Below are 14,270 nucleotides of genomic sequence, written 5' to 3'. Positions count from 1 at the left end.
ATAGAATACAACATAATACTACTACTAATAATAGAATACAATATAATAGTAATAATAACAATAATAATAGAATACAACATAATACTAGCAATAATAATAATATAACACAATGTAATATTAGTAAAAATAATAATAGAATTCAATATAATAGTAGTAATAATAATAATAGAATACAATATAGTACTAGTAATAATAATAGTAATAGAATGCAATATGATACTAGTAATAATAATAATCGAATACAATATAATATTAGTAAAAATAATAATAGAATACAATATAATACTAGCAATAATAGAATACAATATAATACTACTAATAATAATAGAATACAATATAATAGCAATAATAACAATAATAATAGAATACAACATAATACTAGTAATAATAATAATATAACACAATGTAATATTAGTAAAAATAATAATAGAATTCAATATAATAGTAGTAATAATAATAATAGAATACAATATAGTACTAGTAATAATAATAATAATAGAATACAATATAATACTAGTAATAATAATAACAGAATACAATATAATACTAGTAATAATAATAATAATAGAATACAATATAATACTAGTAATAATAATAACAGAATACAATATAATACTAGTAATAATAATAATAATAGAATACAATATAATACTAGCAATAATAATAATAGAATACAATATAATACTAGTAATAATAATAATAATAGAATACAATATAATACTAGCAATAATAATAATAGAATACAATATAATACTAGTAATAATAATAATAATAGAATACAATATAATACTAGTAATAATAATAACAGAATACAATATAATACTAGTAATAATAATAATAATAATAGAATACAATATGATACTAGTAATAATAATAGAATACAGTAGAATACTAGTAATAATAATAATAGAATACAATATGATACTAGTAATACTAATATTAGAATACTAATATTAGAATACAATACTAATAATAATAATAATAGAATACAATACAATACTAGTAATAATAATAATAATAGAATACAATAGAATACTAGTAATAATAATAATAATATTAGAATACAATATACTAGTAATAATAATAGAATACAACATAATACTAGTAGTAATAATAGAATACAACATAATACTAGTAGTAATAATAGAATACAACATATTAGTAGTAATAATAATAGAATACAATATGATACTAGTAATAATAATAATAATAATAATAATAATAATAGAATGCAATATAATACTACTACTAATAATAATAATAGAACACAATATAATACTAGCAATAATAATAGTAATAATAGAATACAATAGAATACTAGTAATAATAACAATAATAGAATACAATATGATACTAGTAATAATAATAGAATACAACATAATACTAGTAATAATAATAGAATACAACATAATACTAGTAATAATAATAGAATACAACATAATACTAGTAATAATAATAGAATACAACATAATACTAGTAATAATAATAGAATACAACATAATACTAGTAATAATAATAAGAATACAATATAATACTAGCAATAATAATAGAATACAATACTAGTAATAATGATAATAGAATACAATATTGGTAATAATAATAATAATAGAATACTATAGAATACTAGTAATAACAATAGAATACAATATAATACTAGTAATAATAATAATAATAATAGAATACAATAGAATACTAGTAATAATAACAATAATAGAATACAATATGATACTAGTAATAATAATAGAATACAACATAATACTAGTAATAATAATAGAATACAACATAATACTAGTAATAATAATAGAATACAACATAATACTAGTAATAATAATAGAATACAACATAATAATAATAATAATAATAGAATACAACATAATACTAGTAATAATAATAAGAATACAATATAATACTAGCAATAATAATAGAATACAATACTAGTAATAATGATAATAGAATACAATATTGGTAATAATAATAATAATAGAATACTATAGAATACTAGTAATAACAATAGAATACAATATAATACTAGTAATAATAATAATAATAATAGAATACAATATAATACTAATAATAATAACACAATACTATAATTATATATTTACATCACACGTAACATTACTAATAATATTACAATGTAATGGTATAGTGCAATAGAGTAATATATAATATGCTAATAATGTCATATATTGTATGAAAATATATATATTGTAAGCCACTCTGAGTCCCGTTCGGGGTGAGAAGGGCGGCATAGAAAGGCCGCAAATAAATAAGTAAATAAATAAAATGGAGATCTCTCATTTTGGAGGGGGGGGGGGTTACACAGAAGTTGGATGGCCATCTGTCGGGAGGGTTTTGACGGTGTCTAGGGTTGACGGTGTCTGTCGGGAGGGCTTTGAGGGTGTCTAGGGTTGGATGGATGGCCTCTGAGTGGGTTCCCTTCCGACTCTAGGATTCTACGGATTTTTAAAATGGGGTTTTTGTTTTTTTACACTGAAGCAGGATGGCCATCTATCGGGAGGGCTTTAGTGCTGTCTTCCTTTAGGTTTGGACTGGAGGGCCCTTCCAATTCTAAGATTGTATTAATTTTACATATAGATTTCCATATTTGGGGGTGGAATGGGGAGGTTTCAATATGGGGATCCATCTTTGGAGGGGGAATATACAGAAGTTGGATGGCCATCTGTTGGGAGGGCTTTGAGGGTGGACTGGAGGTCTCTTCCCATTCTAAGATTGTATTAATTCCCAATGCAGATTTCCATATTTGGGGGGAAGGAGGGGAGAGGTTACACACCTCTAGGGTCCTATTAATTTTAACTGAAGCGGGATGGCCATCTGTCGGGAGGGCTTTAGTGCTATCTTTAATGGTTTTAATGGTGTCTTCCTTTATGGCAAAACAGGGTTGGACTGGAGGGCCCTTTTCAACTCTAAGATTCTATTAATTTTCAATATGGGGATCCATCTTTGGAGGGAGGGGGTTATACTGAAGCAGGATGGCCATCTGTCGGGAGGGTTTTAGTGCTGTCTTCCTTTATGGCCTTTCCAATTCTAAGATTGCATTAATTTTCAATATTGATTTCCATATTTAGGGGTGGAAGGGGGAGGTTACACACCCCTAGGGTCCTATTAATTTTCACTGAAGCAGGATGGCCATCTGTCGGGAGGGCTTTAATGGTGTTTTCCTTTAGGTTTGGACTGGAGGGCCCTTCCAATTCTAAGGTTGCATTAATTTTCAATATGGGGGTCCATCTTTGATACAGAAGTTGGATGGCCATCTGTCGGGAGGGCTTTGAGGGTGGACTGGAGGGCCCTTACAATTCTAAGATTCCATTAATTTTCCAATATAGATTTCCACATTTAAGGTTACACACCTCTAGGCTTCTATTAATTTCCACTGAAGCGGGATGGCCATCTGTCGGGAGGGCTTTAGTGCTGTCTTCCTTTGGGTTTGAATAGGTTTAGACTGGAGGTCTCTTCCAATTCTAAGATTCCATTCATTTTCAATATGGGGGTCCATCTTTGGAGGGTGGGAGTGATACAGAAGTTGGATGGCCATCTGTCAGGAGGGCTTTAATGGTGTCTTCCTTTATGGTCTTTCCTATTCTAAGATTGTATTAATTTTCAATATAGATTTTCATATTTGGGGGTGGAATGGGGAGGTTTCAATATGGGGGTCCATCTTTGGAGGGGGAATATACAGAAGTTGGATGGCCATCTGTCGGGAGGGCTTTAATGGTGTCTTCCTTTAGGTTTGGACTGGAGGGCCCTTCCAATTCTGAGATTGTATTAATTTCCAATATAGATTTCCATATTTAAGCTTACACACCTCTAGGCTTCTATTAATTTCCACTGAAGCAGGATGGCCATCTGTCGGGAGGGCTTTAGTGCTGTCTTCCTTTGGGTTTGAATAGGTTTAGACTGGAGGTCTCTTCCAATTCTAAGGTTGTATTAATTTTCAATATGGGGGTCCATCTTTGGAGGGGGGGGGTTATACTGAAGCAGGATGGCCATCTGTCTGGAGGGCTTTGAGGGTGTCTTCCTTTATGGCCTTTCCAATTCTGAGATTGTATTAATTTCCCATATAGATTTCCATATTTAAGGTTCCACACCCCTAGGCTTCTATTAATTTCCACTGGAGCAGGATGGCCATCTGTCGGGAGGGCTTTAGTGCTGTCTTCCTTTGGGTTTGAATAGATTTGGACTGGAGGTCTCTTCCAATTCTAAGATTCTATTAATTTCCAATACAGATTTCCATATTTAAGGTTACACTCCTCTAGGCTTCTATTAATTGTCACTGAAGTAGGATGGCCATCTGTCGGGAGGGCTTTAGTGCTGTCTTTAATGGTTTTAATGGTGTCTTCCTTTAGGTTTGGACTGGAGGTCTCTTCCAATTCTAAGATTGTATCAATTTTCAATATGGGGGTCCATCTTTGGAGGGGGGGAATATACAGAAGTTGGATGGCCATCTGTCGGGAGGGCTTTGAGGGTGTCTTCCTTTATGGCCTTTCCAATTCTAAGATTGTATTAATTTCCAGTATAGATTTCCATCTTTAAGGTTGCACACCTCTAGGCTTCTATTAATTTCCACTGAAGCTGGATGGCCATCTGTCGGGAGGGCTTTAATGGTGTCTTCCTTTAGGTTTGGACTGGAGGGTTCTTCCAATCCTAAGAGGGCCATTCCAGTTCTAAGGTTGTATTAATTTTCAATATAGATTTCCATATTTAAGCTTACACACCTCTAGGCACCTATTAATTATCACTGGAGCAGGATGGCCATCTGTCGGGAGGGCTTTAGTGCTGTCTTTAATGGTTTTAATGGTGTCTTCCTTTAGGGCAGAATAGGGTTGGACTGGAGGGCCCATCCAAGTCTAAGATTGTATCAATTTCCAATATGGGGGTCCATCTTTGGAGGGGGGGGGTTATACAAAAGTTGGATGGCCATCTGTCGGGAGGGCTTTAGTGCTGTCTTTAATGGTTTTAATGGTGTCTTCCTTTCTGGCAAAAGAGGGTTTAGACTGGAGGGCCCACCCAAGTCTAAGACTCCATTAATTTTCAATATGGGGATCCATCTTTGGAGGGAGGGGGTTATACTGAAGCAGGATGGCCATCTGTCGGGAGGGCTTTGATGGTGTCTTCCTTTATGGCCTTTCCAATTCTAAGACTGTATTAATTTTCCATATAGATTTCCATATTTGGGGGTGGAGGAGGAAGGTTACACACCTCTATGGGGATCCATCTTTGGAGGGGGGGGGGTTATACTGAAGCAGGATGGCCATCTGCCGGGAGGGCTTTGAGGGTGTCTTCCTTTAGGTTTGAATAGGTTTAGACTGGAGGTCTCTTCCAATTCTAAGATTCTATTAATTTTCCATATGGGGATCCATCTTTGGAGGGGGGGGGGAATATACAGAAGTTGGATGGCCATCTGTCGGGAGGGCTTTGATGGTGTCTTCCTTTATGGCCTTTCCAATTCTAAGATTCTATTAATTTCCAATATAGATTTCCATATTTTAAGGTTACACTCCTCTAGGCTTCTATTAATTTCCACTGGAGCAGGATGGCCATCTGTCAGGAGGGCTTTAATAGTGTCTTCCTTTAGGTTTGATTTCCACTGAAGCAGGATGGCCATCTATCGGGAGGGCTTTAGTGCTGGCAAAATAGGTTTCACTGAAGCAGGATGGCCATCTGTCTGGTGGGCTTTAGTAGGGGTGGACTGGAGGGCCCTTCCAATTCTAAGATTCTATTAATTTTCCATATGGGGGTCCATCTTTGATACAGAAGTTGGATGGCCATCTGTCGGGAGGGCTTTAATAGTGTCTTCCTTTAGGTTTGATTTCCACTGAAGCAGGATGGCCATCTGTTGGGAGGGCTTTAGTGCTGGCAAAATAGGTTTCACTGAAGCAGGATGGCCATCTGTCTGGTGGGCTTTAGTAGGGGTGGACTGGAGGGCCCTTCCAATTCTAAGATTCTATTAATTTTCCATATGGGGGTCCATCTTTGATACAGAAGTTGGATGGCCATCTGTCGGGAGGGCTTTAATAGTGTCTTCCTTTAGGTTTGATTTCCACTGAAGCAGGATGGCCATCTGTTGGGAGGGCTTTAGTGCTGGCAAAATAGGTTTCACTGAAGCAGGATGGCCATCTGTCTGGTGGGCTTTAGTAGGGGTGGACTGGAGGGCCCTTCCAATTCTAAGATTCTATTAATTTTCCATATGGGGGTCCATCTTTGATACAGAAGTTGGATGGCCATCTGTCGGGAGGGCTTTAATAGTGTCTTCCTTTAGGTTTGATTTCCACTGAAGCAGGATGGCCATCTGTTGGGAGGGCTTTAGTGCTGGCAAAATAGGTTTCACTGAAGCAGGATGGCCATCTGTCTGGTGGGCTTTAGTAGGGGTGGACTGGAGGGCCCTTCCAATTCTAAGATTCTATTAATTTTCCATATGGGGGTCCATCTTTGATACAGAAGTTGGATGGCCATCTGTCGGGAGGGCTTTAATAGTGTCGTCCTTTAGGTTTGATTTCCACTGAAGCAGGATGGCCATCTATCGGGAGGGCTTTAGTGCTGGCAAAATAGGTTTCACTGAAGCAGGATGGCCATCTGTCTGGTGGGCTTTAGTAGGGGTGGACTGGAGGGCCCTTCCAATTCTAAGATTCTATTAATTTTCCATATGGGGGTCCATCTTTGATACAGAAGTTGGATGGCCATCTGTCGGGAGGGCTTTAATAGTGTCGTCCTTTAGGTTTGATTTCCACTGAAGCAGGATGGCCATCTATCGGGAGGGCTTTAGTGCTGGCAAAATAGGTTTCACTGAAGCAGGATGGCCATCTGTCTGGTGGGCTTTAGTAGGGGTGGACTGGAGGGCCCTTCCAATTCTAAGATTCTATTAATTTTCCATATGGGGGTCCATCTTTGATACAGAAGTTGGATGGCCATCTGTCGGGAGGGCTTTAATAGTGTCTTCCTTTAGGTTTGATTTCCACTGAAGCAGGATGGCCATCTGTTGGGAGGGCTTTAGTGCTGGCAAAATAGGTTTCACTGAAGCAGGATGGCCATCTGTCTGGTGGGCTTTAGTAGGGGTGGACTGGAGGGCCCTTCCAATTCTAAGATTCTATTAATTTTCCATATGGGGGTCCATCTTTGATACAGAAGTTGGATGGCCATCTGTCGGGAGGGCTTTAATAGTGTCGTCCTTTAGGTTTGATTTCCACTGAAGCAGGATGGCCATCTATCGGGAGGGCTTTAGTGCTGGCAAAATAGGTTTCACTGAAGCAGGATGGCCATCTGTCTGGTGGGCTTTAGTAGGGGTGGACTGGAGGGCCCTTCCAATTCTAAGATTCTATTAATTTTCCATATGGGGGTCCATCTTTGATACAGAAGTTGGATGGCCATCTGTCGGGAGGGCTTTAATAGTGTCGTCCTTTAGGTTTGATTTCCACTGAAGCAGGATGGCCATCTATCGGGAGGGCTTTAGTGCTGGCAAAATAGGTTTCACTGAAGCAGGATGGCCATCTGTCTGGTGGGCTTTAGTAGGGGTGGACTGGAGGGCCCTTCCAATTCTAAGATTCTATTAATTTTCAATATGGGGGTCCATCCTTGATACAGAAGTTGGATGGCCATCTGTCGGGAGGGCTTTGAGGGTGTCTTCCTTTATGCCCTTTCCTATTCTATGATTGTATTAATTTCCAATACAGATTTCCATCTTTAAGGTTCCACACCTCTGGGTTTCTCTTAATTTCCACCGGAGCGGGATGTCCATCTGCGGGGAGGGCTTTGAGGGTGGACTGGAGGGCTCTCCTCCCAGGCAAGGCTAGGCTCCTCCCCCTCGAGGGGCGGGGCTTGGCGGGAGATTGACAGCGAGGGTCTCCCCTTGCAGGGCCCGAGAAGCCAACAGGGGGCTCGGCGCATGCGCACTCCCTTCCCTCCCTCCCGTCCTCCTCGTTCTCCCCCCTCCCACCGGGCCTGGGCCTTCTCTCCGGCCTTTCCATCTCTCTCACCTTCCGGCTTGTTTTCGGCGGCCATTTCCCCTCATCCGCGCGCCTCATCCTCCTCCGCCGCCGCCTCGCTCCTCGCGACCGGGATGCCGTGGCCGCCGCTGCCTCCTCCTCCTTCCTTCCTGCCTCCCTCAGCCCGCTCGCACCGCCCCTTCCGGCCCTCCCTCGCGCCGCCTCACACTCACGCTCCTCGCTCCCCTATTGGTCTGTCCCCCTTGATTGACGCTCCCCCTCCACCAATCGCTGCTTTCCAGAAGGGAGGTTGGGCTCGATTGACGTCTACTTCGACCTATAGGGAGAGAAGAGGAGGACAGGAGGAGAAAACTCCTCGAGGTGAGGCGGGGAGAAGGGAACAAGAAAAGACTGCTCAGCCAATCGAATCACAGAAAATTAGATAGGAGGGTGACTCGACCAATAAGACGAAAAAAGGCCCTCCCTCGCGGCGCCTATTGGTCTACCCTCCCTGATTGACGCTCCCCCTCCACCAATCGCTGCTTTCCAGAAGGGAGGCTGGGCTCGATTGACGTCTACGCCGACCTATTGGTCTATCCTCCCTGATTGACGCTCTGTATCCACCAATCGCTGCTTTCCAGAAGGGAGGTTGGGCTCGATTGACGTCCACGACGACCTATGAGCGACAAGTGGGGCGGGAAGAGAGGCAGGAGGAGAAAACTCCTCAAGCGTCGGAGCGCAAAGTGAGGAGGAAGGCGGGGAGAAGGAACAGCGTTGACCAATCAAGGGAATGAGAAGAGACGGCTCAGCCAATGGAGGAAGAGAATTAGATTGGCGGGCGAATCGGCCAATAAGATGCCTAGAGAAAGAGGTAGGCGGTTAAAAAAATTAGATTGACGGGAGCCTCGGCCAATAAGATGCCTAGAGAAAGAGGTAGGCGGTGAAAAGAATTAGATTGACGGGTGACTCGGCCAATAAGATGCCTAGAGAAAGAGGTAGGCGGTAAAACAAATTAGATTGACGGGTGACTCGGCCAATAAGACGCCGAGAGAAAGAGGTAGGCGGTGAAAAAAGGCGAAGCGATGGAGGAAAAGAATTAGATTGACGGGTGACTCGGCCAATAGGAAGCCGAGAGAAAGAGGTAGGCGAGACGAGAATTAGATGGTCAGGTGACTCAACCAATAAGAAGCCGAGGAAAAAGAGGTAGGCGAGACGAGGATTAGATTGACGGGTGACTCGACCAATAAGACGCCGAGAGAAGGAGGTAGGCGGCAAAAAAAGGCGAGGCGAGGGAGAAAATGAATTAGATTGGCGGGTGACTCAGCCAATAGGAAGCCGAGAGAAAGAGGTAGGCGGAACGAGAATTAGATTGGCGGGTGACACGGCCAATAAGAAGCCTAGAGAAAGACGTAGGCGGAGAAAACTCCTCAAGCATCGGAGCGCGAGGTGAGGAGGAAGGCGGGGAAAAGGGAACAGCGTTGACCAATCAAGGGAAAAGAGGAGACGGCTCAGCCAATCGAATCACAGCGAATTAGATAGACGGGTGAATCGGCCAATAAGATGCCTAGAGAAAGAGGTAGGCGAGGCGATGGAGGAAAAGGATTAGATTGGCGGGTGAATCGGCCAATAAGAAGCCGAGAGAAAGAGATAGGCGAGGAAAAAAGCCGAGGCTATTAAAAAGAGTGACGCAAATAGAGCGAAGCGAGAGAGGGCGGGGCCTAAGGTCCAGACGCGCTCCTATTGGCTGTCTGGCCTTGACAGGCAGCCGCGCCTCTCCTCGGGCCGTTAACCCCAAACAAAGGCGCTGATTGGCGGAGGCGTGAGAGGGGCGCGCCGGCCAATGGGAGAAGGGCGCCGGCCGGCTCTGCGCGCTGATTGGCCGCAGCGGGGATCCGCCCCCCGAGCCGCCTCCTGCCCTTGGATGCGTTCATGGAGGCAGAGGGGGGGTTGACTGAAAAGTAATGCCTCCGCCTTCATAACTTGGGTTTGGGAGGGAATATTTTGATGATGTAAATTTTATATGATAAAAGATAATATTTTATAATATAAATTTTATATTATATTATACAATTATATATTTTAAATTTTATATTATAAAATATAATATTTTATAATATAAATTTTGTATTATAAAATATTATATTTCATAATATAAAATTTATACTATAATATATATAATTTTATAAGATAAAATTTATATTATGAAATATAATTATATATTTTATAATAAAAATGTTATATTATTTTATTTATTATTATATTACTTTAAAATATAATAATATAAATTTTACATTATAAAATATAATATTTTATAATTTCTAATTATATTATAAAATATAATATTTTATAATATAAATTTTATATTATAAAATGTTTTATATTATAAGATTATATATTTTATCATATAAAATGTTATATTGTTTTTAGTATTATTTTATTTTAAAATTTAATAATATAAATTTTATATTATAAAATATTTATATTTTATAATTTATAATATTATAAAAGATTTTATATTATAAAATTATATATCTTATAATTATATAATATTATTTTTATTATTATATTACTTTAAAATTTAATAATATAAATTTTATATTATAAAATATTATATTTCATAATATAAATTTCATATTATAAAATATTTTATATCATATATTTTATAACATAAAATGTTATATTATTTTATTTATTATTATATTCTATATTTTATATTATAAAATATAATATTTAATAATATAAAATATTTTATATTATAAATTTTATATTATTAAATATTATATTTTATAATATAAAATATAGAATATAATAATAAATATGAAATATAAAATTTATATTATAAAATATTTTATATTATAAGATTATATATTTTATAATATAAAATGTTATATTATTTTATGTATTATTATATTACTTTAAAATTAATAATACATTTTTTATTATAAAATATGTTTCATAATATAAATTTCATATTATAAAATATTTTCTATTATAAGATTATATATTTTATAATTATATAATGTTATATTGTTTTATTTTTATAATATTTTATTTATTATTATATTACTTTAAAATTTAATAATATAAATTTTATTTTATAAAATATTATATTTTATAATATAAAATTTATATCATAAAATATTTTATATTATAAAATTATATACTTTATAATATAAAATGTTATATTGTTTTATTTATTTTTGTATTGCTTTAAAATTTAATAATATAAATTTTATATTATAAAATATTTTATATTATAAAATATAATATTTTATAATATAAAATGTTATATTGTTTTATTAATTATTATATTTTCAATATATAAATAAAAATGATTTTATAATATAAATTTTATATTATAAAATTTATTTATTTATTTATTTGCTGCATTTGTTAACCGCTGCTCTCAGCCCTAGGGCGACTCGCGGCGGTGTACAACATGTAAAAACACATTTCACAATAAACTACAACAACAAAACAACCTATCATCTAATTACACTAAAATAATCCGCTTCGTCTTGACATAGAATCATAACCAATCTCGTAGTCTACGTTCCGTTCCAGTTGTCATTTCCAGTTACTATAGCATTTAGTTAAATGCCTTCTCGAATAGCCACGTCTTCAGGCTCTTCCGGAAGGACATAAGGGAGGGCGCCTGTCTGATGTCAACAGGGAGGGTGTTCCACAGCCGGGGGGCCACCACTGAGAAGGCCCTCTCCCTCGTCCCCGCCAGGCGTGCCTGTGAGGCAGGCGGGATCGAGAGAAGGGCCTCCCCGGACGATCTCAAGGTCCTCGTGGGCTCATAGGCCGAGATACGGTCCGAAAGGTATTTTGGGCCGGAGCCGTTTAGGGCTTTGTAGGATAGCACCAGCACCTTAAATTGGGCCCGGTAGCAAATATTATATTTTGTAATATACATTTTATATTTATATTATATTATATTATATTATTATATTTATTTATTTATTTACTTCATTTGTATACCGCTATTCTCAGCCCTTTGGATGCTTTTGGACATAGTCCACTCCAGGGTCCCAGCTGGAAATAAAATCCATGCTTTTGAGACCTCCGGACCCCTCTTTGTCTCTTTTCCTGAAACCTTATCCCTACCATTTCAGAAGGACTATGATATGTTGCATATTCCAGAGTAGGCAAACCAGACACTCTCCACGTCAACACTGACAAAGAAACAGCAAGAAATATTATTTGCCCACAAGAATAAAGACATGACATATATTAGAAACCAACACTTTCTCATTACTTTATTTTTCCAGATCATCAGATTGTGCCACAGCAACTGACATAAAGCAATTGAAAATACAGAGCATTTTATTCACTCGACTATTCGGAGTACCCGCGCGAGCCTTTGATTGACTGGAAAGTGGACCGACTAGGATCTGGGCTCCTATTGGCTGGAGGCTCTGTGGAGTGGCTTTTGTGGCTGGTCCTTCAAGTGGCAGGAAAATTAATACTATTGTTTGCTAAGTCAAAGTGTCAGTCCGTCTATTAGTCCATGCGAACCCCAGGATTGTGGTGTGGCGACATGCAAATGAGTTTTGGATCGAGTGAATGGTCAAATCCAGACCACACAATAGGAAGCATCCTGTGTATGCTACAAATGTTTAGACAGCCTAATTGGTGATGTTTGCCCACAATGTATGAACTGACCCTCACAAGCATATATCTCCGGCTTTGTCAACAAAAGCAGGAAATTCATGGCTGGACACATGGGATTTCTGTGGACACATGAGATTTGTGTCCAACAATCATCGAAATTGATCAGTGGGGGTCAGAAGTGTCCGGAGGGTGTCAGAAGAGTCCAGTGGGCATCAGAAGGTCCCAGTAGGAATCCAAAGGGTTCATTGAGCACTGGAATTGACCAGTGGGCATCGGAAGGGTCCATTGGGCATCAGTATTGACCAGTGAGCATCCGAAGGTCGCAATGGACATCTAGTGAGTATCAGAAGGGTCCATTATACATCAAAATTGACCATTAGGCATCAGAAGGTCCCTGTGGGCATGTAGTGGATATCAAAAGGATCCAATGGGCATCGGAATTGACCAGTGGGCATCCGAAGGTTCCATTATGCATTGGAATTGACGATTGGGCATCAGAAGGTCCCCGTAGGCATCTACCAAAAGGATCCATTGGGCATCAGAATTGGCCAGTGGGCATCAGAAGGTTCCATTATGCATCGGAATTGACCATTAGGCATCAGAAGGTCCCTGTGGGCATCTACCAAAAGGATCCAATGGGTATCAGAATTGACCAGTGGGCATCAGAAGTTCCATTACGCATCAGAATTGACCATTGGGATCAGAAGGTCCCCGTAGGCATCTACCAAAAGGATCCAATGGGCATCAGAATTGACCAGTGGGCATCAGAAGGTATTTAGTGGGTTTCAAGGGGGTTCCTTAGGCATCAGGGTTGAGCGGTGGACATCAGAATATCCCAGTAGGCATCTAGTGGGTATCAGAAAGGTCTATTGGGTACCACAATAAACAAGTGGACATCGGGAAGTCTCAGTAGGCATCTAGTGGGCATCAGAAGGTTTCATTGGGCACCAGAATTGCCCTGTGGACATCAGAAGGTCCCAATGGGCATCTAGTAGGTATCGGAAGGGTCAATTAGGCATCAGAAGCGACCAGTGGACAGCGGAAGTTCCCAGTGGGCATCTAGTGGGCATTGGAAGGGTCCATTGGGCATTGGAATTGACCAGTGAGCACCAGAGGTCACAATGAATATCTAGTGGGTATAAGAAGGGTCCATTATACATCAGAATTGACCATTAGGCATCAGAAGGTCCCTGTGGGCATCTACCAAAAGGATCCAATGGGCATCAGAATTGACCAGTGGGCATCAAAAGTTTCCATTATGCATTGGAATTGACTATTGGGCATCAGAAGGTATTTAGTGGGTTTCAAAGGGGTTCCTTAGGCATCAGAGTTGAGCGGTGGACATCGGAATATCCCATTAGGCATCTACTGGGTATCAGAAAGGTCTATTGGGTACCACAATAAACAAATGGACATCGGAAAGTCTCAATGGGCATCCAGTGGGCATAGAAGGTTCCACTGGCCACCAGAATTGCCCTGTGGACACCAGAAGGTCCCAATGGGCATCTAGTAAGTATCAGAAGGGTCGATTAGGCATCAGAAGTGACCCTCTTTCTCAATGGCTGTGAATGCCAGAGCAATCCACAACCCCAGTCCAAATGGCCTATGTTTGAAGACACAAAGCCTTCCTCTGGTGCCAAAGGACTGGTTTGAAGGTGCTTGAGCCTTCTCAACGTCGTCCAGGTCAGTCGGAACATGAAGCGTAAGTCTCAA

At 38.8% G+C, this 14,270-nt stretch overlaps 1 protein-coding gene across 5 annotated transcripts in view; it reads right to left on the bottom strand.

The window, feature by feature from the left end:
• The window catches only part of CAMTA1 (calmodulin binding transcription activator 1), a 539,274-nt gene extending 530,878 nt beyond the window's left edge, over positions 1 to 8,396 (bottom strand). For all 5 annotated transcript variants that reach the window (XM_067472884.1, XM_067472882.1, XM_067472885.1 and 2 more), the window contains exon 1: positions 7,992 to 8,396. In XM_067472884.1, coding sequence (XP_067328985.1) covers positions 7,992 to 8,016 — 25 coding nt within the window. In that variant the 5' untranslated portion in view covers positions 8,017 to 8,396. The remainder of the gene's footprint in view (positions 1 to 7,991) is intronic.
• Positions 8,397 to 14,270: the final 5,874 nt, after the last annotated feature.

The sequence above is a fragment of the Anolis sagrei genome, chromosome 13 (genome assembly GCF_037176765.1).
Source record: "Anolis sagrei isolate rAnoSag1 chromosome 13, rAnoSag1.mat, whole genome shotgun sequence".
Lineage (NCBI taxonomy): Eukaryota > Metazoa > Chordata > Lepidosauria > Squamata > Dactyloidae > Anolis > Anolis sagrei.
The sequence above is the reverse complement of the archived record's forward strand: the minus strand, read 5'-3'. Positions and strand labels throughout refer to the sequence as shown.